At 43.9% G+C, this 27,500-nt stretch overlaps 1 protein-coding gene across 4 annotated transcripts in view; it reads right to left on the bottom strand.

Moving 5' to 3' along the window:
* LOC110506903 (A disintegrin and metalloproteinase with thrombospondin motifs 17) overlaps window positions 1-27,500 on the bottom strand; it is a 188,897-nt gene that overhangs the window by 105,672 nt on the left and 55,725 nt on the right. For all 4 annotated transcript variants that reach the window (XM_090222882.1, XM_090222880.1, XM_090222881.1 and 1 more), the window contains exon 7: window positions 11,073-11,116. In XM_090222882.1, the coding sequence (XP_090079008.1) occupies window positions 11,073-11,116 (44 nt within the window). The remainder of the gene's footprint in view (window positions 1-11,072; window positions 11,117-27,500) is intronic.

Genomic DNA, 27,500 nt, shown 5'->3' on the forward strand with positions numbered 1-27,500 from the left:
GGAGGAGAGGGGGAGCGAAGCAGGAGGAAAGGTGGAGAGAAGCAGGAGGAGAGGGGGAGAGGGGGAGAGAAGCAGGAGGAGAGGGGGAGAGAAGCAGGAGGAGAGGGGGAGAGGGGGAGAGAAGCAGGAGGAGAGGGGCAGAGGGGGAGAGAAGCTGGAGGAGAGGGGGGAGGTGGAGAGAAGCAGAAGGAGAGGGGAGAGGTGGAGAGAAGCAGGAGGAGAGAGGAGAGGTGGAAAGAAGCAGGAGGAGAGAGGAGAGGTGGAGAGAAGCAGGAGGAGAGGGGGGAGGTGGAAAGAAGCAGGAGGAGAGAGGAGAGGGGGGAGAAGCAGGAGGAGAGAGGAGAGGTGGAGAGAAGCAGGAGGAGGGGGGAGGTGGAGAGAAGCAGAAGGAGAGGGGAGAGGTGGAGAGAAGCAGAATGAGAGGGGAGAGAAGCAGAATGAGAGGGGAGAGGTGGAGAGAAGCAGAAGGAGAGAGGGGAGGTGGAGAGAAGCGGAAGGAGAGGGGAGAGGTGGAGAGAAGCAGAATGAGAGGGGAGAGGTGGAGAGAAGCAGGAGGAGAGGGGAGAGGTGGAGAGAAGCAGAATGAGAGGGGAGAGGTGGAGAGAAGCAGAATGAGAGGGGAGAGGTGGAGAGAAGCAGGAGGAGAGGGGGAGGTGGAGAGAAGCAGAATGAGAGGGAGAGAGACGGAACAGAGCTTTTTATGAGCCTGTGATTATAGTTTGGCATAGTAGCACAAAGAGCAGGAGTGTTCTCGTTCAAATTCCCTATAGGAAGATTACCTTATGTAGATAGTAGATTTATGGTACAACATTGTACCTAGCATGAGGTTAGCATAAGGTTTAACCCTTACAGTTATGGTACAGGTTGGGTTCAGGAATTAAAGGTTTAACCCTTACAGTAATGGTACAGATTAGAACCAGAGTTTAAGGTTTAACCCTTACAGTAATGGTGCAGATTAGAACCAGAGTTTAAGGTGTAACCCTTACAGAAATGGTACAGATTAGAACCAGAGTTTAAGGTTTAACCCTTACAGTAATGGTACTGTGTAGTACAGTCTGGTAAATAGCAGGACCAGGCATGACTAGTGGCTGCAGGTTTCACACCATTACGATGATAATAATGCATGAGACACAGAACTGAGAGAGACTGAGGAAAACAGGACCAATCAGAGTCATCCAGAATATTCTCCCCTTTACTGATGTTTTGCTGCTAACAGAGTCACCTGTTCCAAAGACAAGAACCACAACGGGTGTCAAGAGAGACCCAGGAGTGACAGACAGGAGAGCCCTTGAGATGATGACATCAGAGGGGCTTTCAGCTTGCTATGTTTCCATTATCAAATCAAATCACATTTTATGTGTCACATGGTGACATGGTTAGCAGATGTTAATGCGAGGGTAGCGAAATGCTTGTGCTTCTAGTTCCAACAATGCAGTAATAAAACCTAAGATTACCTGGGGTACCAATGTGGTATTATGGTAGATGATAGTGGTCAACAGTCCCTTTTGAAACAACCCAACCTCACAATGGGCCTCTGAACACCTCAAAACGGATATTATATCATCCCAAAACATATATAAGATTCCTATGGGAGGGAAGGACAGCACACATTACACCGATGTTAAGGTCTCTGCACGGGCTGACAGTTTTACAATTCATTTTAGGATTCTTCTAATGGTTTTTAAATCAATCCACGATCGTGCACCCCAATACATGTCAGACATGCTTTTTCGTTATGTACCCAGTAGGTCCCTCAGGTCCTCTGGCCTTTTAACTCTCCCAAAGCCTAGGACCAAGAGGCATGGAGAGGCAGCCTTTAGTTACTATGCCCGCAGCCTCTGGACCAGCCTGCCAGAGAATCTGAGGGGGGCTGAAACTGTGGACATATTTAAAAGAGTCTTAAAACGCATATGTTTAGCTTTGCTTTTCCTTAGGATGTTTTTTAGCCATTCAGTTTTTATTGTTAATTCTTTACATTTTTATCTTATGTTTGTTGTGTAGTAGATATTTCAGTTTGAATTATTTTTCTTCCTATGAAGCACATTGTATAGCATTCCATTTCTGAAATGTGCTGTATAAATACAGCTTGAGTTGATTGGAGGGAGGGAGGGAGGGAGGGAGGGAGGGAGGGAGGGAGGGAGGGAGGGAGGGAGTTGGTGGAAAGTGAGGGAGGGTAGAATGGGGGTGGATAGAGAAGTACTCAGTGTGAACAAACAGACCACATCCATGTCAGAACATGTTGTTGAAAGGAGGAGAGAACCAGCTGAATGAGAAGAGAGGATAACGGACAGAAAAATAGAAGAGAAGAAAGGAGGGATGGAAACAGGTATTTCACTCAGCTAGGGTCGAGAGAGTCAGAGATTAACAGACTAGGGTCACTGACCAGTGTATGTGTTAGTATGTTTACAATACAACCAGGGGTGTTGGATGGTGTGAGAAGACACACACACAGTATACACAGCACACACACAGCACACACATTACACACACAGTACACACACACATTACACACACACAGTACACACACAGTACACAAACAGTACACACACACAGTACACACACACAGTACACACACACAGTACACACACAAAACACACACAGTACAGTTACTGTTAGATCTTGATCTCAGGAGTTCAAACCATGGCTGCAGGCGAGGAACACACACCAGCAGAAAGTATGAGTGAGCTTCAAAGCAGAGGAAGTCAAAGTTCCTCACACTCACACACCTGCCAGGTGGGGTTATCACTGCACACCACCAGAGGCTTTTAGGGAGATCCTGATCATAAATTACATGAAAAGTTGATAATGGATTTTCCAGGTGAACAAAAAGAGGGCCTACTCTAATTTCATGTATGTGGTAGTAGTGGTAGGTAGTAGTGGTAGTAGTGGTAGTAGTGGTAGTTGTGGTAGGGTGTAGTAGTGGTAGAAGTGGTAGTAGTGGTAGGGGGTAGTAGTGGTAGGGGGTAGAGGTGGTAGGGGGTAGTAGTGGTAGTAGTGGTAGTTGTGGTAGGGTGTAGTAGTGGTAGAAGTGGTAGTAGTGGTAGTAGTGGCAGTAGTGGTAGGGGGTAGTAGTGGTAGGTGGTAGTAGTGGTAGTAGTGGTAGGGGGTAGAGGTGGTAGGGGGTAGTAGTGGTAGTAGTGGTAGGGGGTAGTAGTGGTAGTAGTGGTAGGGGTAGTAGTGGTAGGGGGTAATAGTGGTAGGGGGTAGAGGTGGTAGGGGTAGTGGTAGTAGTGGTAGTAGTGGTAGTTGTGGTAGGGTGTAGTAGTGGTAGAAGTGGTAGTAGTGGTAGTAGTGGCAGTAGTGGTAGGGGGTAGTAGTGGTAGGGGGAGTAGTGGTAGTAGTTGTAAGGGGTAGTAGTGGTAGGGGGGAGTAGTGGTAGTAGTTGTAAGGGGTAGTAGTGGTAGGGGGTAGTAGTGGTAGTAGTGGTAAGGGGTAGTAGTGGCAGTAGTTGTAAGGGGTAGTAGTGGTAGGGGGTAGTAGTGGTAGGGGGTAGTAGTGGCAGTAGTTGTAAGGGGTAGTAGTGGTAGGGGGTAGTAGTGGTAGGGGGTAGAGGTGGTAGGGGTAGTAGTGGCAGTAGTTGTAAGGGGTAGTAGTAGTAAGGGGTAGTAGTGGCAGTAGTTGTAAGGGGTAGCAGTGGAAGGGGGCAGTAGTGGTAGGGGGTAGTAGTGGCAGTAGTTGTAAGGGGTAGTAGTGGTAGGGGGTAATAGTGGTAGGGGGTAGAGGTGGTAGGGGGTAGTAGTGGTAGGGGGTAGAGGTGGTAGGGGGTAGTAGTGGTAGTAGTGGTAGGGGGTAATAGTGGTAGGGGGTAGAGGTGGTAGGGGTAGTAGTGGCAGTAGTTGTAAGGGGTAGTAGTGGTAGGTGGTAGTAGTGGTAGTAGTGGTAGGGGGTAGTAGTGGTAGAGGGTAGAGGTGGTAGGGGTAGTAGTGGCAGTAGTTGTAAGGGGTAGTAGTGGTAGGTGGTAGTAGTGGTAGTAGTAGTAGGGGGTAGTAGTGGTAGGGGGTAATAGTGGTAGGGGGTAGAGGTGGTAGGGGTAGTGAGTAGTAGTGGTAGTAGTGGTAGTTGTGGTAGGGTGTAGTAGTGGTAGAAGTGGTAGTAGTGGTAGTAGTGGCAGTAGTGGTAGGGGGAGTAGTGGTAGGGGGAGTAGTGGTAGTAGTTGTAAGGGGTAGTAGTGGTAGTAGTGGTAAGGGGTAGTAGTGGCAGTAGTTGTAAGGGGTAGTAGTGGTATGGGGTAGTAGTGGCAGTAGTTGTAAGGGGTAGTAGTTGTAAGGGGTAGAGGTGGTAGGGGGTAGTAGTGGTAAGGGGTAGTAGTGGTAGGGGGTAATAGTGGTAGGGGGTAGAGGTGGTAGGGGTAGTAGTGGTAGTAATGGTAGGGGATAGTAGTGGTAGTAGTGGTAGGGGATAGTAGTGGTAGTAGTGGTAGTGGTAGTAATGGTGGGGATAGTAGTGGTAGTAGTAGTAGTGGTAGTGGTAGTAATGGTAGTGGTAGTAGGGGATAGTAATGGTAGAGGTGGTAGGGGGTAGTAGTGGTAGTAGTGGTAGGTGGTAGTAGTGGTAGGGGGTAGTAGTGGTAGAGGTGGTAGGGGGTAGTAGTGGTAGTGGTAGTAGTGGTAGGTGGTAGTAGTGGTAGTAGTGGTAGGGGGTAGTAGTGGTAGTAGTGGTAGGTGGTAGTATTGGTAGGGGGTAGTAGTGGTAGTAGTGGTAGGTGGTAGTAGTGGTAGGGGGTAGTAGTGGTAGAGGTGGTAGGGGGTAGTAGTGGTAGTGGTAGTAGTGGTAGGTGGTAGTAGTGGTAGGGGGTAGTAGTGGTAGTAGTGGTAGGTGGTAGTATTGGTAGGGGGTAGTAGTGGTAGTAGTGGTAGTGGTAGTAGTGGTAGGGGGTAGTAGTGGTAGGGTGTAGTAGTGGTAGTAGTGGTAGTAGTGGTAGGGGGTAGTAGTGGTAGGGTGTAGTAGTGGTAGTAGTGGTAGGGGGTAGTAGTGGTAGTAGTGGTAGGTGGTAGAGGGTAGTAGTGGTAGTAGTGGTAGTAGTGGTCGGGGGTAGTAGTGGTAGGTGGTAGTAGTGGTAGGTGGTAGTAGTGGTAGTAGTGGTAGGTGGTAGTAGTGGTAGTAGTGGTAGGGGGTAATAGTGGTAGTAGTGGTAGGGGGTAGTAGTGGTAGGGGGTAGTAGTGGTAGTAGTGGTAGGTGGTAGTAGTGGTAGTAGTGGTAGGGGGTAGTAGTGGTAGTAGTGGTAGGTGGTAGTAGTGGTAGTAGTGGTAGTAGTGGTAGGGTGTAGTAGTGGTAGTAGTGGTAGGGTGTAGTAGTGGTAGTAGTGGTAGTAGTGGTAGGGTGTAGTAGTGGTAGTAGTGGTAGGGTGTAGTAGTGGTAGGGGGTAGTAGTGGTAGGGGGTAGTAGTGGTAGGGTGTAGTAGTGGTAGTAGTGGTAGGGGGTAGTAGTGGTAGTAGTGGTAGGTAAATTACATGAAAAGTTGATAATGGATTTTCCAGGTGAACAAAAAGAGGGCCTACTCTAATTTCATGTATGTGGTAGTAGTGGCAGTAGTGGTAGGGGGTAGTAGTGGCAGTAGTTGTAAGGGGTAGTAGTGGTAGGGGGTAATAGTGGTAGGGGGTAGAGGTGGTAGGGGGTAGTAGTGGTAGGGGGTAGAGGTGGTAGGGAGTAGTAGTGGTAGTAGTGGTAGGGGGTAATAGTGGTAGGGGGTAGAGGTGGTAGGGGTAGTAGTGGCAGTAGTTGTAAGGGGTAGTAGTGATAGGTGGTAGTAGTGGTAGGGGGTAGTAGTGGTAGGGGGTAGAGGTGGTAGGGGTAGTAGTGGCAGTAGTTGTAAGGGGTGGTAGTGGTAGGTGGTAGTAGTGGTAGTAGTGGTAGTGGGTAGTAGTGGTAGGGGGTAATAGTGGTAAGGGGTAGAGGTGGTAGGGGTAGTGAGTAGTAGTGGTAGTAGTGGTAGTTGTGGTAGGGTGTAGTAGTGGTAGTAGTGGTAGTAGTGGCAGTAGTGGTAGGGGGTAGTAGTGGTAGGGGGAGTAGTGGTAGTAGTTGTAAGGGGTAGTAGTGGTAGTAGTGGTAAGGGGTAGTAGTGGCAGTAGTTGTAAGGGGTAGTAGTGGTAGGGGGTAGTAGTGGCAGTAGTTGTAAGGGGTAGTAGTTGTAAGGGGTAGAGGTGGTAGGGGGTAGTAGTGGTAAGGGGTAGTAGTGGTAGGGGGTAATAGTGGTAGGGAGTAGAGGTGGTAGGGGTAGTAGTGGTAGTAATGGTAGGGGATAGTAGTGGTAGTAGTGGTAGGGGATAGTAGTGGTAGTAGTGGTAGTGGTAGTAATGGTGGGGATAGTAGTGGTAGTAGTAGTAGTGGTAGTGGTAGTAATGGTAGTGGTAGTAGGGGATAGTAATGGTAGAGGTGGTAGGGGGTAGTAGTGGTAGTAGTGGTAGGTGGTAGTAGTGGTAGGGGGTAGTAGTGGTAGAGGTGGTAGGGGGTGGTAGTGGTAGTAGTGGTAGTAGTGGTAGTAGTGGTAGGTGGTAGTATTGGTAGGGGGTAGTAGTGGTAGTAGTGGTAGTGGTAGTAGTGGTAGGGGGTAGTAGTGGTAGGGTGTAGTAGTGGTAGTAGTGGTAGTAGTGGTAGGGGGTAGTAGTGGTAGTAGTGGTAGTAGTGGTAGGGGGTAGTAGTGGTAGTAGTGGTAGGTGGTAGAGCGTAGTAGTGGTAGGTGGTAGTAGTGGTAGTAGTGGTAGGTGGTAGTAGTGGTAGTAGTGGTAGGGGGTAATAGTGGTAGTAGTGGTAGGGGGTAGTAGTGGTAGGGGGTAGTAGTGGTAGTAGTGGTAGTAGTGGTAGGGGGTAGTAGTGGTAGTAGTGGTAGGTGGTAGTAGTGGTAGTAGTGGTAGGGTGTAGTAGTGGTAGTAGTGGTAGGGTGTAGTAGTGGTAGTAGTGGTAGTAGTGGTAGGGTGTAGTAGTGGTAGTAGTGGTAGGGTGTAGTAGTGGTAGGGGGTAGTAGTGGTAGGGTGTAGTAGTGGTAGTAGTGGTAGGTGGTAGGGGGTAGTAGTGGTAGTAGTGGTAGGGGGTAGTAGTGGTAGTAGTGGTAGTAGTGGTCGGGGGTAGTAGTGGTAGGGGGTAGTAGTGGTAGGTGGTAGTAGTGGTAGGTGGTAGTAGTGGTAGATGGTAGTAGTGGTAGTAGTGGTAGGGGGTAGTAGTGGTAGGGGGTAGTAGTGGAAGTAGTGGTAGGGGGTAGTAGTGGTAGTAGTGGTAGGTGGTAGTAGTGGTAGTAGTGGTAGTAGTGGTAGGGGGTAGTAGTGGTAGGTGGTAGTAGTGGTAGTAGTGGTAGTAGTGGTAGTAGTGGTAGGTGGTAGTAGTGGTAGTAGTGGTACAGTGGGGAGAACAAGTATTTGATACACTGCCGATTTTGCATGTTTTCCTACTTACAAAGAATGTAGAGGTCTGTAATTTTTATCAAAGGTACACTTCAACTGTGAGAGACGGAATCAAAAATCCAGAAAATCACATTGTATGATTTTTAAGTAATTAATTTGCATTTTATTGCAAATTAATTACTTAAGAGGCTGTAGCAGTTTTTTAAAATGTTTTTTTTATTTTATTTTTTTTCTTAAGGGGTGGATCATCTTAATATTACGGAAAGAATGTTGCTTCCATCAATGTAATTGTCTGCATCATTTCCAATCCCCCATATATTTTTGGGGTAAATATAAATATCCATATACATATACGCATGCATACATATACACATATATACATGCACATACCTATATAGACATACTTTTTTTAGAATATTTTTTAGAATATTATTCCCCGCAAACCCTACCACCCTTCCCCCAATTGGAGTAAACTAATTAACAATAACACTTAGGCTTCTACCTTCAGTTTATTTATCTAATATAAACTATTTTACAATAGTTATATTGTGTTTGTTTTTAGTCCTTCCTCTATTTCTGATGTCCATCCAGTTTGATTTCTATTTGTAACTGTGCTATTTCACAAAAGTTCTGAACCTGTATACATTTTACAGACCCCGTATGTTCTACATGTTTACCTTGCTATTAGTCCCACCCTTCAGCTCCATTCAACCTCTCCCATCCATCTCTCAACATCATCCAGTCCCTCCCTTCAGCTCCATTCAACCCCTCCCATCTATCTCTCAACATCATCCAGTCCCTCCCTTCAGCTCCATTCAACCCCTCCCATCTATCTCTCAACATCATCCAGTCCCTCCCTTCAGCTCCATTCAACCCCTCCCATCTATCTCTCAACATCATCCATTTTGGATTTCTATTGGCCATATATTGTTCAACTGTGCTGTGATGCTTCACAAACGTATTGAACCTTTCTATTCTCATAGTTTCTACAGATTATAAATGAAAAATATATATTTTTGCTAAAATAATTATTATATTATTGATTGAATGACTATGGCTTTTCAAATCAGCCAGTATTGCTATCTGCAGCGTTAGTTCTAGGCAAATGTTGCAATTCTTCAGCCTTTCCTGGACCTGTGACCAAAAACGAGCTACATATGGACAATACCAAAATAAATGATCTAATGACTGCCTCCTCACAGCAGAATCTGCAGAGCTGGGAAGATTGTATCCCCCATATATATATAACATTCTATTGGTTGCAAGAATTTTGTATAATAATAACAATTTAAAAAATTGAAGTTTTGAATCTGGCGTTGTTTTGCGTATCAATTCATAAACCATATGCCATGGAATGGGTACATAAAAAATCTCTTCAAAATTATTTTGCAATTTATATGGCACAGCTGTCAATTTTTTGTTCCTTAAATGAAATTGGTATATGTTTTTATTTATCACACTTTTCTTTAACCATTTATGTTCTTTAATACATTGTTTAAATAATAAAGATATTTTGGAGATTATTTCCTTTCCAAACCACCGAAAGTGAGCAGGTGTAATCTGAATAAAGGGGAAAAGGCCCTTCCTGAATATAGGATGAGACATTCCTACCAATTTACTAGAGAACCAGTTTGGATTTAAGTATAACTTTTGTATGACTGAAGCCTTTAGTGAGAGGTCTAATGCTTTAATATTTAATAATTTCTGCCCTCCAAATTCATATTCGTTATATAAATAGGCCCTTTTCATTTTGTCTGGCTTGCCGTTCCAAATAAAATAGAATCTTTGGTGTAGGCAAAACCATAAGCAAATAGGTAAACTGTGATGTGACTAAAGAGTTAATCAGGGTGATTTTCCCACAAATAGACAGGTATTTTCCTTTCCATGGTAGCAAGATCTTATCTATTTTTGCGAACTTTCTATAAAAATGTATTGGAGTGAGATGATTTCTTTCTTTTGGGATTTGTATACCGAGTATGTCCACATCTCTGTCAGACCATTTAATTGGTAAACTATATGGTAATGTAAAATTAGCATTTTTTAGTGATCCAACATTTATCATAATTAGGATTTAATCCAGAGAGGATAGCAAAAGTATCAAGATCCTCTATGAGGCTGTGGAGAGATTCTAATTGTGGTTTTAAAAGAAAACATGAATCATCGGCGTACAATGACTTCTTTGTTTTTAAGCCACGGATTTCTAATCCCTTAATATTATTGTTTAATCTAATTTTAACAGCTAACATTTCGATGGCAATAATAAATAGATATGCCGATAGTGGATTATTGTGTGCCTCTATGGTACAGATTTTATTGCTATCTAACTGTACTGTTAGTCCTTCAATTTCCTTTGTTAATATGGACTCTTTTGATGTGAATTGTTTTTGTTTTATAGATGAGTAGTGAATTGCATGGCCTCTAAACGCACACTTAAAAGTGTCCCACACAATAAGGGGATCAGATGTACCTATGTTATGTCTGAAAAAGTCAGTTATAAATTCTTCTGTCCTAATTTTAAGCAATTTATCATCTAGTAGGCTTTGATTAAATTTCCAATATCCCCGCCCACGTGGAAATTCTGTAATTTTACAGTTATAGTGGGGCAGATTACACATTACAGTTACAGTGGGGTGGAGAGACAGACAGAATACAGTTGCTGTGGGGTGGAGAGACAGATTACAGTTATAGTGAGGGGGGAGAGACAGACAGATTACAGTCATAGTGAGGGGGGAGAGAGACAGATTACAGTTACAGTGGGGCAGAGAGACAGACAGATTACAGTTACAGTTGGGTGGAGAGACAGACAGATTACAGTTACAGTGGGGCGGAGAGACAGACAGAATACAGTTACAGTGGGGTGGAGAGACAGACAGATTACAGTTATAGTGGGGCGGAGAGAGAGACAGACAGATTACAGTTACAGTGGGGTGGAGAGACAGACAGATTACAGTTATAGTGGGGCGGAGAGAGAGACAGACAGATTACAGTTACAGTGGGGTGGAGAGACAGACAGATTACAGTTATAGTGGGGCGGAGAGACAGACAGATTACAGTTATAGTGGGGCGGAGAGACAGACAGATTATAGTTACAGTGGGGCGGAGAGACAGACAGATTACAGTTACAGTTGGGTGGAGAGACAGACAGATTACAGTTACAGTGGGGCGGAGAGACAGACAGAATACAGTTACAGTGGGGTGGAGAGACAGACAGATTACAGTTATAGTGGGGCGGAGAGAGAGACAGACAGATTACAGTTACAGTGGGGTGGAGAGACAGACAGATTACAGTTATAGTGGGGCGGAGAGAGAGACAGACAGATTACAGTTACAGTGGGGTGGAGAGACAGACAGATTACAGTTATAGTGGGGCGGAGAGACAGACAGAATACAGCAGGGTCTTATCTGCAGTACGTGTGTGGTCTTATCTCCAAAGTGTGTGCGTGTGTGCGTGTGTGAGAGAGTGTAAGTGTGTGTGTGTGTGTCCACATGCATGTGCGTTTGTGTGTCTGTGTGCGTGTGTATGTGTGCGTGTGCGTGTGCGTGTGTGTGTGTTTGTGTGTTTGTGTGCTTGAGAGGTTTTTACAGACCAGGCGGGTTGAAATGTCACCTGCTTCTCCTTTTCCGGGGGACAGCAATGTCAGAGGTCAACAAGGGCCACCGACAGACTATTTCAATACACACACACACACACACACACACACACACACACACACACACACACGGTTGTGATTCCTCACCCACTGTGTCACAGGGCTGGTCTTTGTGCACGCAGAAGTCAGTCCTGCAACGAGAAGAACAATATTATAACAAGTTGAGTCCATCTGACCTCGTCCTGCAATGCTACTGTGTTGATAAGGGTGTAGGGTGAAGTTTCTCATGGATGTTGATCTGGGTCAATTTAACATTTTCCACACGTATGTTAAAGCATGTACAATACAATGTCATTGATTTAGATTCCTTCAAACATATTTTGTGTTTCTCTAATCAACACTAAGTTTCCCTTAGGGACAGATCTAGGATCAGCTTCCCCTCCCCAATCTTAACCTTAAACATTTTAATTGGGCCTATTAGTTCAATCCACCAGTTGAATCTTCACTTCCACTTCCGTTGAATTGTCACTTAGTCTCCCACTGGCATGAATTCATGACCAAGTGAAAAAAATGACTTAAGTGTAAATGTTAACTGCTATTTGCTGTCAACGTTACACCAGAATAGTGCTACATAGAGGGGTTAATGTACAATGCAACCTGACTGTGTTCTCTCTAATCTATGTACTGTAGTTCATGCTGGACAAACAGCTAGCAGCCCTCAACTCAAACATTCCACGTCTCCTTCGCTGTGGCATAGTCACACACACACGCGCGCATGCACGCACGCACGCGCGCGCACACACGCACGCACACACACACACACACACACACACACGCGCGCACGCATGCGCACGCATGCACGCACAAACAAACACACAGCTTATGTTGGTTACCATGGGGACCGGCCGACCCGTGTAAGGCCCGTTCCAGTACATGCAGGGAGACAAGGCAGGGACTCTCATTCCCACCACTGAGAACCCAAGACCCTCTTTGTCCCCACTGTTAAGCAGTGATTTGACATGGTTTACATACCAAATGGCACCCTATGCCCTACATAGTGTAGTACTTTAACCAGAGCCCTATTGGAATAGGGTGCCATTTGGAATGCAGTCATGCTGTAGAACCCCTGAGTGGAGAGTGACTTTGTAAGTAGTAGGCAAGACACATAGAGAGAGAGACATAGTGAGGGAGAGAGGCAGAGAGAGACAGAGAGAGAGAGAGAGAGAGAGAGAGAGAGAGAGATAGTGAGGGAGAGAGGCAGAGAGAGAGAGACACAGAGACACAGAGACATAGTGAGGGAGAGAGGCAGAGAGAGAGAGAGAGAGAGACATAGTGAGGGAGAGAGAGAGAGAGAGATACATAGTGAGGGAGAGAGGCAGAGAGAGAGAGAGACATAGTGAGGGAGAGAGGCAGAGAGAGAGAGAGAGAGACAGAGATACATAGTGAGGGAGAGAGGGAGAGAGAGAGAGAGACAGAGAGAGAGAGAGAGAGAGAGAGAGAGAGAGATAGTGAGGGAGAGAGGCAGAGAGAGAGAGAGAGATACATAGTGAGGGAGAGAGGCAGAGAGAGAGAGAGACATAGTGAGGGAGAGAGGCAGAGAGAGGGAGAGAGGCAGAGAGACATAGAGAGGCAGAGAGAGAGAGAGAGAGAGACATAGTGAGGGAGAGAGGCAGAGAGAGAGAGACACAGAGACATAGTGACGGAGAGAGGCAGAGAGAGAGAGAGAGAGAGAGAGAGAGAGACATAGTGAGGGAGAAAGAGAGAGAGAGAGACATAGTGAGGGAGAGAGGCAGAGAGAGAGAGAGAGACATAGTGAGGGAGAGAGGCAGAGAGAGAGAGAGAGACAGAGAGACAGAGATACATAGTGAGGGAGAGAGGGAGAGAGAGAGAGAGACAGAGAGAGAGAGAGAGAGAGATAGTGAGGGAGAGAGGCAGAGAGAGAGAGAGAGAGACATAGTGAGGGAGAGGGGCAGAGAGAGAGAGGCAGAGAGAGGGAGAGAGGCAGAGAGACATAGAGAGGCAGAGAGAGAGAGAGAGAGAGACATAGTGAGGGAGAGAGGCAGAGAGAGAGAGAGAGACAGAGACACAGAGACATAGTGAGGGAGAGAGGCAGAGAGAGAGAGAGAGAGAGAGGGAGAGAGACATAGTGAGGGAGAGAGAGAGAGAGAGAGAGACATAGTGAGGGAGAGAGAGAGAGAGAGAGAGACATAGTGAGGGAGAGAGGCAGAGAGAGAGAGAGAGAGAGAGACATAGTGAGGGAGAGAGGCAGAGAGAGAGAGAGAGAGAGAGATAGTGCGGGAGAGAGGCAGAGAGAGAGAGAGAGACATAGTGAGGGAGAGAGGCAGAGAGAGAGAGAGACATAGTGAGGGAGAGAGGCAGAGAGAGAGAGAGAGAGACATAGTGAGGGAGAGAGGCAGAGAGAGAGAGAGACATAGTGAGGGAGAGAGGCAGAGAGAGAGAGAGAGAGACATAGTGAGGGAGAGAGGCAGAGAGAGACTTTAACCAAAACTGAAAGGGTACATATTGGGACGGTCTCCGAAGACGTTTAAAGATCTGCTCCTCCACTACAGTGTAAATATCTACCCTCCTCTACAGTTTAAAGATCTACCACACCTCTACAGTTTAAATATCTACCCTCCTCTACAGTGTAAATATCTACCCTCCTCTACAGTGTAAAGATCTACCCTCCTCTACAGTTTAAATATCTACCCTCCTCTACAGTGTAAATATCTACCCTCCTCTACAGTTTAAAGATCTACCACACCTCTACAGTTTAAATATCTACCCTCCTCTACAGTGTAAATATCTACCCTCCTCTACAGTTTAAAGATCTACCCTCCTCTACAGTTTAAATATCTGCCCTCCTCTACAGTGTAAATATCTACCCTCCTCTACAGTGTAAATATCTACCCTCCTCTACAGTTTAAAGATCTACCCTCCTCTACAGTGTAAATATCTACCCTCCTCTACAGTTTAAATATCTACCCTCCTCTACAGTTTAAATATCTACCCTCCTCTACAGTGTAAATATCTGCCCTCCTCTACAGTTTAAATATCTACCCTCCTCTACAGTGTAAATATCTACCCTCCTCTACAGTTTAAATATCTACCCCACCTCTACAGTTTAAATATCTACCCTCCTCTACAGTTTAAATATCTACCCTCCTCTACAGTGTAAATATCTACCCTCCACTACAGTTTAAAGATCTGCCACACCTCTACAGTTTAAAGATCTACCCTCCTCTACAGTGTAAATATCTACTCCTCCTCTACAGTTTAAATATCTACCCTCCTCTACAGTGTAAATATCTACCCTCCTCTACAGTTTAAATATCTACCCTCCTCTACAGTTTAAATATCTACCCTCCTCTACAGTTTAAATATCTACCCTCCTCTACAGTGTAAATATCTACCCTCCTCTACAGTGTAAATATCTACCCTCCTCTACAGTTTAAATATCTACCCTCCTCTACAGTGTAAATATCTACCCTCCTCTACAGTTTAAATATCTACCCTCCTCTACAGTGTAAATATCTACCCTCCTCTACAGTTTAAATATCTACCCTCCTCTACAGTTTAAATATCTACCCTCCTCTACAGTTTAAATATCTACCACACCTCTACAGTTTAAATATCTACCCTCCTCTACAGTTTAAATATCTACCCTCCTCTACAGTGTAAATATCTACCCTCCTCTACAGTGTAAATATCTACTCCTCCTCTACAGTTTAAATATCTGCCCTCCTCTACAGTTTAAATATCTACCCTCCTCTACAGTTTAAATATCTACCACACCTCTACAGTTTAAATATCTACCCTCCTCTACAGTTTAAATATCTACCCTCCTCTACAGTGTAAATATCTACCCTCCTCTACAGTGTAAATATCTACCCTCCTCTACAGTGTAAATATCTGCCCTCCTCTACAGTGTAAATATCTGCCCTCCTCTACAGTTTAAATATCTACCCTCCTCTACAGTGTAAATATCTACCCTCCTCTACAGTGTAAATATCTACCCTCCTCTACAGTGTAAATATCTGCCCTCCTCTACAGTGTAAATATCTGCCCTCCTCTACAGTTTAAAGATCTGCCACACCTCTACAGTTTAAATATCTACCCTCCTCTACAGTTTAAATATCTACCCTCCTCTACAGTTTAAAGATCTGCCACACCTCTACAGTTTAAATATCTACCCTCCTCTACAGTTTAAATATCTACCCTCCTCTACAGTTTAAAGATCTGCCACACCTCTACAGTTTAAATATCTACCCTCCTCTACAGTTTAAATATCTACCCTCCTCTACAGTGTAAATATCTACCCTCCTCTACAGTTTAAATATCTACCCTCCTCTACAGTGTAAATATCTACCCTCCTCTACAGTGTAAATATCTACCCTCCTCTACAGTTTAAATATCTACCCTCCTCTACAGTTTAAAGATCTACCCTCCTCTACAGTGTAAAGATCTACCCTCCTCTACAGTGTAAAGATCTGCCCTCCTCTACAGTGTAAAGATCTACCCTCCTCTACAGTGTAAATATCTACCCTCCTCTACAGTTTAAATATCTACCCTCCTCTACAGTTTAAAGATCTGCCACACCTCTACAGTTTAAATATCTACCCTCCTCTACAGTGTAAATATCTACCCTCCTCTACAGTTTAAATATCTACCCCACCTCTACAGTTTAAATATCTACCCTCCTCTACAGTGTAAATATCTACCCCACCTCTACAGTGTAAATATCTACCCTCCTCTACAGTTTAAATATCTACCCTCCTCTACAGTGTAAATATCTACCCTCCACTACAGTTTAAAGATCTGCCACACCTCTACAGTTTAAATATCTACCCTCCTCTACAGTGTAAATATCTACCCTCCTCTACAGTTTAAATATCTACCCCACCTCTACAGTTTAAATATCTACCCTCCTCTACAGTTTAAATATCTACCCTCCTCTACAGTGTAAATATCTACCCTCCTCTACAGTTTAAATATCTACCCTCCTCTACAGTGTAAATATCTACCCTCCTCTACAGTTTAAATATCTACCCTCCTCTACAGTTTAAATATCTACCCTCCTCTACAGTGTAAATATCTACCCTCCTCTACAGTGTAAATATCTACCCTCCTCTACAGTGTAAATATCTACCCCACCTCTACAGTTTAAATATCTACCTCCTCTACAGTTTAAATATCTACCCTCCTCTACAGTGTAAATATCTACCCCACCTCTACAGTTTAAATATCTACCCTCCTCTACAGTGTAAATATCTACCCTCCTCTACAGTGTAAATATCTACCCTCCTCTACAGTTTAAATATCTACCCTCCTCTACAGTGTAAATATCTACCCCACCTCTACAGTGTAAATATCTACCCTCCTCTACAGTGTAAATATCTACCCCACCTCTACAGTTTAAATATCTACCCTCCTCTACAGTTTAAATATCTACCCTCCTCTACAGTTTAAATATCTACCCTCCTCTACAGTGTAAATATCTACCCTCCTCTACAGTTTAAATATCTACCCTCCTCTACAGTTTAAATATCTACCCTCCTCTACAGTGTAAATATCTACCCTCCTCTACAGTGTAAATATCTACCCTCCTCTACAGTTTAAATATCTACCCTCCTCTACAGTGTAAATATCTACCCCACCTCTACAGTTTAAATATCTACCCTCCTCTACAGTTTAAATATCTACCCTCCTCTACAGTGTAAAGATCTACCCTCCTCTACAGTGTAAAGATCTACCCTCCTCTACAGTGTAAAGATCTACCCTCCTCTACAGTGTAAAGATCTACCCTCCTCTACAGTGTAAATATCTACCCTCCTCTACAGTTTAAATATCTGCCCTCCTCTACAGTGTAAAGATCTACCCTCCTCTACAGTGTAAAGATCTACCCTCCTCTACAGTGTAAATATCTACCCTCCTCTACAGTTTAAATATCTGCCCTCCTCTACAGTGTAAATATCTACCCTCCTCTACAGTGTAAATATCTACCCTCCACTACAGTGTAAATATCTACCCTCCTCTACAGTTTAAATATCTGCCCTCCTCTACAGTTTAAAGATCTACCCTCCTCTACAGTGTAAATATCTACCCTCCTCTACAGTTTAGAGATCTGCCCTCCTCTACAGTGTAAATATCTGCCCTCCTCTACAGTTTAAAGATCTACCACACCTCTACAGTTTAAATATCTACCCTCCTCTACAGTGTAAATATCTACCCTCCTCTACAGTGTAAATATCTACCCTCCTCTACAGTGTAAATATCTACCCTCCTCTACAGTGTAAATATCTACCCTCCTCTACAGTTTAAATATCTACCCTCCTCTACAGTTTAAATATCTACCCTCCTCTACAGTGTAAATATCTACCCTCCTCTACAGTGTAAATATCTACCCTCCTCTACAGTGTAAATATCTACCCTCCTCTACAGTTTAAATATCTACCCTCCTCTACAGTTTAAATATCTACTCCTCCTCTACAGTTTAAATATCTACTCCTCCTCTACAGTTTAAATATCTACCCTCCTCCAGTTTTTAAAGATCTGCCACACCTCTACAGTGTAAAGATCTACCCTCCTCTACAGTGTAAAGATCTACCCTCCTCTACAGTGTAAATATCTACCCTCATCTACAGTGTAAATATCTACTCCTCCTCTACAGTTTAAATATCTACCCTCCTCTACAGTTTAAATATCTACCCTCCTCTACAGTGTAAATATCTACCCTCCTCTACAGTGTAAATATCTACTCCTCCTCTACAGTGTAAAGATCTACTCCACCTCTACAGTGTAAATATCTCCTCCTCCTCTACAGTGTAAATATCTACCCTCCTCTACAGTTTAAAGATCTGCCCTCCTCTACAGTTTAAATATCTACCCTCCTCTACAGTGTAAATATCTACCCCCTCTACAGTGTAAATATCTACTCCTCCTCTACAGTGTAAATATCTACTCCTCCTCTACAGTGTAAATATCTACTCCTCCTCTACAGTTTAAATATCTACCCTCCTCTACAGTTTAAATATCTACCCTCCTCTACAGTGTAAATATCTACCCTCCTCTACAGTTTAAATATCTACTCCTCCTCTACAGTGTAAATATCTACTCCTCCTCTACAGTTTAAATATCTACCCTCCTCTACAGTGTAAATATCTACCCTCCTCTACAGTTTAAATATCTACCCCACCTCTACAGTTTAAATATCTACCCTCCTCTACAGTGTAAATATCTACCCCACCTCTACAGTGTAAATATCTACCCTCCTCTACAGTTTAAATATCTACCCTCCTCTACAGTGTAAATATCTACCCTCCACTACAGTTTAAAGATCTGCCACACCTCTACAGTTTAAATATCTACCCTCCTCTACAGTGTAAATATCTACCCTCCTCTACAGTTTAAATATCTACCCCACCTCTACAGTTTAAATATCTACCCTCCTCTACAGTTTAAATATCTACCCTCCTCTACAGTGTAAATATCTACCCTCCTCTACAGTTTAAATATCTACCCTCCTCTACAGTGTAAATATCTACCCTCCTCTACAGTTTAAATATCTACCCTCCTCTACAGTTTAAATATCTACCCTCCTCTACAGTGTAAATATCTACCCTCCTCTACAGTGTAAATATCTACCCTCCTCTACAGTGTAAATATCTACCCCACCTCTACAGTTTAAATATCTACCCTCCTCTACAGTTTAAATATCTACCCTCCTCTACAGTGTAAATATCTACCCCACCTCTACAGTTTAAATATCTACCCTCCTCTACAGTGTAAATATCTACCCTCCTCTACAGTGTAAATATCTACCCTCCTCTACAGTTTAAATATCTACCCTCCTCTACAGTGTAAATATCTACCCCACCTCTACAGTGTAAATATCTACCCTCCTCTACAGTGTAAATATCTACCCCACCTCTACAGTTTAAATATCTACCCTCCTCTACAGTTTAAATATCTACCCTCCTCTACAGTTTAAATATCTACCCTCCTCTACAGTGTAAATATCTACCCTCCTCTACAGTTTAAATATCTACCCTCCTCTACAGTTTAAATATCTACCCTCCTCTACAGTGTAAATATCTACCCTCCTCTACAGTGTAAATATCTACCCTCCTCTACAGTTTAAATATCTACCCTCCTCTACAGTGTAAATATCTACCCCACCTCTACAGTTTAAATATCTACCCTCCTCTACAGTTTAAATATCTACCCTCCTCTACAGTGTAAATATCTACCCTCCTCTACAGTGTAAATATCTACCCACCTCTACAGTTTAAATATCTACCCTCCTCTACAGTTTAAATATCTACCCCACCTCTACAGTTTAAATATCTACCCTCCTCTACAGTTTAAATATCTACCCTCCTCTACAGTTTAAAGATCTATCCTCCTCTACAGTGTAAATATCTACCCTCCTCTACAGTTTAGAGATCTGCCCTCCTCTACAGTTTAAATATCTACCCTCCTCTACAGTGTAAATATCTACCCTCCTCTACAGTTTAAATATCTACCCCACCTCTACAGTTTAAATATCTACCCTCCTCTACAGTTTAAATATCTACCCTCCTCTACAGTGTAAATATCTACCCTCCTCTACAGTGTAAATATCTACCCACCTCTACAGTTTAAATATCTACCCTCCTCTACAGTTTAAATATCTACCCCACCTCTACAGTTTAAATATCTACCCTCCTCTACAGTTTAAATATCTACCCTCCTCTACAGTTTAAATATCTACCCTCCTCTACAGTTTAAATATCTGCCCTCCTCTACAGTGTAAAGATCTACCCTCCTCTACAGTGTAAAGATCTACCCTCCTCTACAGTGTAAATATCTACCCTCCTCTACAGTTTAAATATCTGCCCTCCTCTACAGTGTAAAGATCTACCCTCCTCTACAGTGTAAAGATCTACCCTCCTCTACAGTGTAAATATCTACCCTCCTCTACAGTTTAAATATCTGCCCTCCTCTACAGTGTAAATATCTACCCTCCTCTACAGTGTAAATATCTACCCTCCACTACAGTGTAAATATCTACCCTCCTCTACAGTTTAAATATCTACCCTCCTCTACAGTGTAAATATCTACCCTCCTCTACAGTTTAAATATCTACCCTCCTCTACAGTTTAAATATCTACCCTCCTCTACAGTGTAAATATCTACCCTCCTCTACAGTGTAAATATCTACCCTCCTCTACAGTTTAAATATCTACCCTCCTCTACAGTGTAAATATCTACCCCACCTCTACAGTTTAAATATCTACCCTCCTCTACAGTTTAAATATCTACCCTCCTCTACAGTGTAAATATCTACCCTCCTCTACAGTGTAAATATCTACCCACCTCTACAGTTTAAATATCTACCCTCCTCTACAGTTTAAATATCTACCCCACCTCTACAGTTTAAATATCTACCCTCCTCTACAGTTTAAATATCTACCCTCCTCTACAGTTTAAAGATCTATCCTCCTCTACAGTGTAAATATCTACCCTCCTCTACAGTTTAGAGATCTGCCCTCCTCTACAGTTTAAATATCTACCCTCCTCTACAGTGTAAATATCTACCCTCCTCTACAGTTTAAATATCTACCCCACCTCTACAGTTTAAATATCTACCCTCCTCTACAGTTTAAATATCTACCCTCCTCTACAGTGTAAATATCTACCCTCCTCTACAGTGTAAATATCTACCCACCTCTACAGTTTAAATATCTACCCTCCTCTACAGTTTAAATATCTACCCCACCTCTACAGTTTAAATATCTACCCTCCTCTACAGTTTAAATATCTACCCTCCTCTACAGTTTAAATATCTACCCTCCTCTACAGTTTAAATATCTGCCCTCCTCTACAGTGTAAAGATCTACCCTCCTCTACAGTGTAAAGATCTACCCTCCTCTACAGTGTAAATATCTACCCTCCTCTACAGTTTAAATATCTGCCCTCCTCTACAGTGTAAAGATCTACCCTCCTCTACAGTGTAAAGATCTACCCTCCTCTACAGTGTAAATATCTACCCTCCTCTACAGTTTAAATATCTGCCCTCCTCTACAGTGTAAATATCTACCCTCCTCTACAGTGTAAATATCTACCCTCCACTACAGTGTAAATATCTACCCTCCTCTACAGTTTAAATATCTGCCCTCCTCTACAGTTTAAAGATCTACCCTCCTCTACAGTGTAAATATCTACCCTCCTCTACAGTTTAGAGATCTGCCCTCCTCTACAGTGTAAATATCTGCCCTCCTCTACAGTTTAAAGATCTACCACACCTCTACAGTTTAAATATCTACCCTCCTCTACAGTGTAAATATCTACCCTCCTCTACAGTGTAAATATCTACCCTCCTCTACAGTGTAAATATCTACCCTCCTCTACAGTGTAAATATCTACCCTCCTCTACCGTTTAAATATCTACCCTCCTCTACAGTTTAAATATCTACCCTCCTCTACAGTGTAAATATCTACCCTCCTCTACAGTGTAAATATCTACCCTCCTCTACAGTGTAAATATCTACCCTCCTCTACAGTTTAAATATCTACCCTCCTCTACAGTTTAAATATCTACTCCTCCTCTACAGTTTAAATATCTACTCCTCCTCTACAGTTTAAATATCTACCCTCCTCCAGTTTTTAAAGATCTGCCACACCTCTACAGTGTAAAGATCTACCCTCCTCTACAGTGTAAAGATCTACCCTCCTCTACAGTTTAAATATCTACCCCACCTCTACAGTTTAAATATCTACCCTCCTCTACAGTGTAAATATCTACCCCACCTCTACAGTGTAAATATCTACCCTCCTCTACAGTTTAAATATCTACCCTCCTCTACAGTGTAAATATCTACCCTCCACTACAGTTTAAAGATCTGCCACACCTCTACAGTTTAAATATCTCCTCCTCCTCTACAGTGTAAATATCTACCCTCCTCTACAGTTTAAAGATCTGCCCTCCTCTACAGTTTAAATATCTACCCTCCTCTACAGTGTAAATATCTACCCCCTCTACAGTGTAAATATCTACTCCTCCTCTACAGTGTAAATATCTACTCCTCCTCTACAGTGTAAATATCTACTCCTCCTCTACAGTTTAAATATCTACCCTCCTCTACAGTTTAAATATCTACCCTCCTCTACAGTGTAAATATCTACCCTCCTCTACAGTTTAAATATCTACTCCTCCTCTACAGTGTAAATATCTACTCCTCCTCTACAGTTTAAATATCTACCCTCCTCTACAGTGTAAATATCTACCCTCCTCTACAGTGTAAATATCTACTCCTCCTCTACAGTGTAAATATCTACTCCTCCTCTACAGTTTAAATATCTACCCTCCTCTACAGTTTAAATATCTACCCTCCTCTACAGTGTAAATATCTACCCTCCTCTACAGTTTAAATATCTACCCTCCTCTACAGTGTAAATATCTACCCTCCTCTACAGTTTAAATATCTACCCTCCTCTACAGTGTAAATATCTACCCTCCTCTACAGTTTAAATATCTACTCCTCCTCTACAGTTTAAATATCTACCCTCCTCCAGTTTTTAAAGATCTGCCACACCTCTACAGTGTAAAGATCTACCCTCCTCTACAGTGTAAAGATCTACCCTCCTCTACAGTTTAAATATCTACCCCACCTCTACAGTTTAAATATCTACCCTCCTCTACAGTGTAAATATCTACCCCACCTCTACAGTGTAAATATCTACCCTCCTCTACAGTTTAAATATCTACCCTCCTCTACAGTGTAAATATCTACCCTCCACTACAGTTTAAAGATCTGCCACACCTCTACAGTTTAAATATCTCCTCCTCCTCTACAGTGTAAATATCTACCCTCCTCTACAGTTTAAAGATCTGCCCTCCTCTACAGTTTAAATATCTACCCTCCTCTACAGTGTAAATATCTACCCCCTCTACAGTGTAAATATCTACTCCTCCTCTACAGTGTAAATATCTACTCCTCCTCTACAGTGTAAATATCTACTCCTCCTCTACAGTTTAAATATCTACCCTCCTCTACAGTTTAAATATCTACCCTCCTCTACAGTGTAAATATCTACCCTCCTCTACAGTTTAAATATCTACTCCTCCTCTACAGTGTAAATATCTACTCCTCCTCTACAGTTTAAATATCTACCCTCCTCTACAGTGTAAATATCTACCCTCCTCTACAGTGTAAATATCTACTCCTCCTCTACAGTGTAAATATCTACTCCTCCTCTACAGTTTAAATATCTACCCTCCTCTACAGTTTAAATATCTACCCTCCTCTACAGTGTAAATATCTACCCTCCTCTACAGTTTAAATATCTACCCTCCTCTACAGTGTAAATATCTACCCTCCTCTACAGTTTAAATATCTACCCTCCTCTACAGTGTAAATATCTACCCTCCTCTACAGTGTAAATATCTACCCTCCTCTACAGTTTAAAGATCTACCCTCCTCTACAGTTTAAAGATCTACCCTCCTCTACAGTTTAAATATCTGCCCTCCTCTACAGTGTAAATATCTACCCTCCTCTACAGTGTAAATATCTACCCTCCTCTACAGTGTAAATATCTACCCTCCTCTACAGTGTAAATATCTACCCTCTTCTACAGTGTAAATATCTACCCTCCTCTACAGTTTAAAGATCTACCCTCCTCTACAGTTTAAATATCTGCCCTCCTCTACAGTGTAAATATCTACCCTCCTCTACAGTGTAAATATCTACCCTCCTCTACAGTTTAAATATCTACCCTCCTCTACAGTGTAAATATCTACCCCCTCTACAGTGTAAATATCTACTCCTCCTCTACAGTGTAAATATCTACTCCTCCTCTACAGTGTAAATATCTACTCCTCCTCTACAGTTTAAATATCTACCCTCCTCTACAGTTTAAATATCTACCCTCCTCTACAGTGTAAATATCTACCCTCCTCTACAGTTTAAATATCTACTCCTCCTCTACAGTGTAAATATCTACTCCTCCTCTACAGTTTAAATATCTACCCTCCTCTACAGTGTAAATATCTACCCTCCTCTACAGTGTAAATATCTACTCCTCCTCTACAGTGTAAATATCTACTCCTCCTCTACAGTTTAAATATCTACCCTCCTCTACAGTTTAAATATCTACCCTCCTCTACAGTGTAAATATCTACCCTCCTCTACAGTTTAAATATCTACCCTCCTCTACAGTGTAAATATCTACCCTCCTCTACAGTTTAAATATCTACCCTCCTCTACAGTGTAAATATCTACCCTCCTCTACAGTGTAAATATCTACCCTCCTCTACAGTTTAAAGATCTACCCTCCTCTACAGTTTAAAGATCTACCCTCCTCTACAGTTTAAATATCTGCCCTCCTCTACAGTGTAAATATCTACCCTCCTCTACAGTGTAAATATCTACCCTCCTCTACAGTGTAAATATCTACCCTCCTCTACAGTGTAAATATCTACCCTCTTCTACAGTGTAAATATCTACCCTCCTCTACAGTTTAAAGATCTACCCTCCTCTACAGTTTAAATATCTGCCCTCCTCTACAGTGTAAATATCTACCCTCCTCTACAGTGTAAATATCTACCCTCCTCTACAGTTTAAATATCTACCCTCCTCTACAGTGTAAATATCTACCCTCCTCTACAGTGTAAATATCTACCCTCCTCTACAGTTTAAATATCTACCCTCCTCTACAGTGTAAATATCTACCCTCCTCTACAGTTTAAATATCTACCCTCCTCTACAGTTTAAATATCTACTCCTCCTCTATAGTGGTCTGGTTAGTAAAACACTGTTAATGACCCATCTGTACGGTCCAGGTGGGTTCAAACCAGAGATGCCTTTGAACTCTGTTAACAAGCCTGAGCCAAAACACACACACACACACACACATGCACACACACACATGCACACACACACATGCACACACACACATGCACACATGCACCACACACACACATATACACACTCCCTTCATGCTAGAAGGCCAAGAGCAGCTGCTGCCTCCAACACCACAGACCCACCAAACCTCAACAGGATCTAAATCAGTCTACTGCACTTCCTCTACTTACTCTGTGTGTGTGGTGTGGTGTGTGTGTGTGATAGTGTAGTTCCTATGTTAGTAGAGTGGCAGTACAGGGGTGGGTCACTGCCATTAGTAACCCTGTGATTTGGGAGAGTGGAGGTTAATTTGAAGTCTATGACTAACAGGTGAGGAGGGAGTAGAGCGCTGTGATGTCATCCTAGGCAGACTGCTGAACTGATTCAGCCTCTTTTCTAAGTATGGAGAAGACAGAGTCACTACAGCTGTACTAGACCTCACTGACAACACTGAAGAGGAAGTTGTCCTGTGTGGCTCAGTTGGTAGAGCATGGTTCTTGCAACAACAAAGGTTGTGGGTTTGAGTCCTGCTGGGGCCACCAATACCTTATCTCACTCTGTCACACCCTCTTTCTTTCTTTCTCCCTCCCTGCGGTCTGCCACATATCCCACTAACGTCTAACAACTAGTAATGGGTTGTACTGCTGCCCTCCTGGTCTGATGGCATGGGCTGTCTCGGACTGTGAGGTAAAGTGGATTTAACAAACAGCCGGGGGGCTGACGAGCCAGCTGGAGACGCAGAACACTCGTTTGATGTGGAGAGGAGGAGAGTGAGTGACAGGGGGAGGCTGGGCGGAGGGGAGAGGGCATGGTGAGGGGGAGGCTGGGCGGAGGGGAGATGGCATGGCGAGGGGGAGGCTGGGCGGAGGGGAGAGGGCATGACGAGGGGGAGGCTGGGCGGAGGGGAAAGGGCATGGTGAGGGGAGGCTGGGCGGAGGGGAGAGGGCATGGCGAGGGGGAGGCTGGGCGGAGGGGAGAGGGCATGGCGAGGGGGAGGCTGGGCGGAGGGGAGAGGGCATGGCGAGGGGGAGGCTGGGCGGAGGGGAGAGGGCATGGCGAGGGGAGGCTGGGCGGAGGGGAGAGGGCATGGCGAGGGGGAGGCTGGGCGGAGGGGAGAGGGCATGGTGAGGGGAGGCTGGGCGGAGGGGAGAGGGCATGGTGAGGGGAGGCTGGGCGGAGGGGAGAGGGCATGGTGAGGGGAGGCTGGGCGGAGGGGAAAGGGCATGGTGAGGGGGAGGCTGGGTAGAGGGGAGAGGGCATGGCTGGGTGGAGGGGAGAGGGCATGGTGAGGGGGAGGCTGGGCGGAGGGGAGAGGGCATGGTGCGGGGGAGGCTGGGGAGAGGGCGGAGGGGAGAGGGCATGGCGAGGGGGAGGCTGAACACAGAGATATTCTTTCCTGTTAAGATGTCTCCCGAATCCCTAGAAATGATCCAACTAGTACAGTATCAGTTACATACTGAGAGCAGATAGGCAGACATTAGACTGTCTCAGACAGATACAGGACAGTATCACATGTCATGTAATCTCCTGAGAGGCAGGTAATGAGTTGTTGGAGACGAGGAAGTCTACAGTGACAGGCGTGACATAGAGATTACCCCTCTCCTCTGAGTGTTACAGTACAGCAGACACACACATCCCAGACAGATGCCCACACACCCTGACATACACACGGCGTCTCAGCTCAGCCAGATCAGCCGTCAGTGAGAAGGGAAACCGGAGCATGAAGTGACACGCTCTAAATTTGCCCACATCTCCCTCTCCTCTCCCTCCCTTCTCCTCTCCTCTCCTCTCTGCTCCCCCCTCCAATCTCTCCTCTCTCTCCCATCTCTCCTCTCTCTCCCATCTCTCCTCTCTCTCCCATCTCTCCTCTCTCTCCCCTCTCTCCTCTCTTCTCTCCTCTCTGCTCCCCCCTCCCATCTCTCCCCTCCCTCCCTTCTCCTCTCCTCTCCTCTATGCTCCCCCCTCCCATCTCTCCTCTCTCTCCCCTCCCTCCCTTCTCCTCTCCTCTCCTCTCTGCTCCCCCCTCCAATCTCTCCTCTCTCTCCCATCTCTCCTCTCTCTCCCCTCTCTCCTCTCTTCTCTCCTCTCTGCTCCCCGTTAACTACCACATGCACAATGTAGTCAACGTGTGCCAAATCTGTAAGTTGAAAACATTGTATGTTAAAAGTACTGTATTTCTAGTTGAATGGACATATGACACTGATTGAGTAAATACATTTTAAGTTGACAGAATTTTTGCCTACGTTTTTGGGCCAAGTTTGGGCCAACTAAAAATGTTATGTTCAGGTAACACCTTGACCGAAAGGTTCAGTAAAGAAGGCTGTAGAACTACTTACTTAATAATATTTAGTTGAAACAACCAGATTTGTTTTACGGTGCAGGATGACAGGATACGATCTGACAGGCTATATGAGTGCTTGTTGAAACCAAATGAAACCTTTCACCTCCCGGCCCAAATTAGAACAGGTAATAATGCCTAATTAATAATTAGGAATGAGAGAGAGAGAGAGTGCGTGTGAGTGTGTGTGTGTGTGTGTGTGTGTGTGTGTGTGTGTGTGTGTGTGTGTGTGTGTGTGTGTGTGTGTGTGTGTGTGTGTGTGTGCGCATGCGTGCAAGAGAGATGTGCTAATGGGCTAATTGATTAAAACCACCATGGCCACGAAGAGGAGCAATTTATGCTACAGCTTTACA

This window comes from Oncorhynchus mykiss, chromosome 26 (genome assembly GCF_057628025.1).
Source record: "Oncorhynchus mykiss isolate SJ-2025 chromosome 26, ASM5762802v1, whole genome shotgun sequence".
Classification (NCBI taxonomy): domain Eukaryota; kingdom Metazoa; phylum Chordata; class Actinopteri; order Salmoniformes; family Salmonidae; genus Oncorhynchus; species Oncorhynchus mykiss.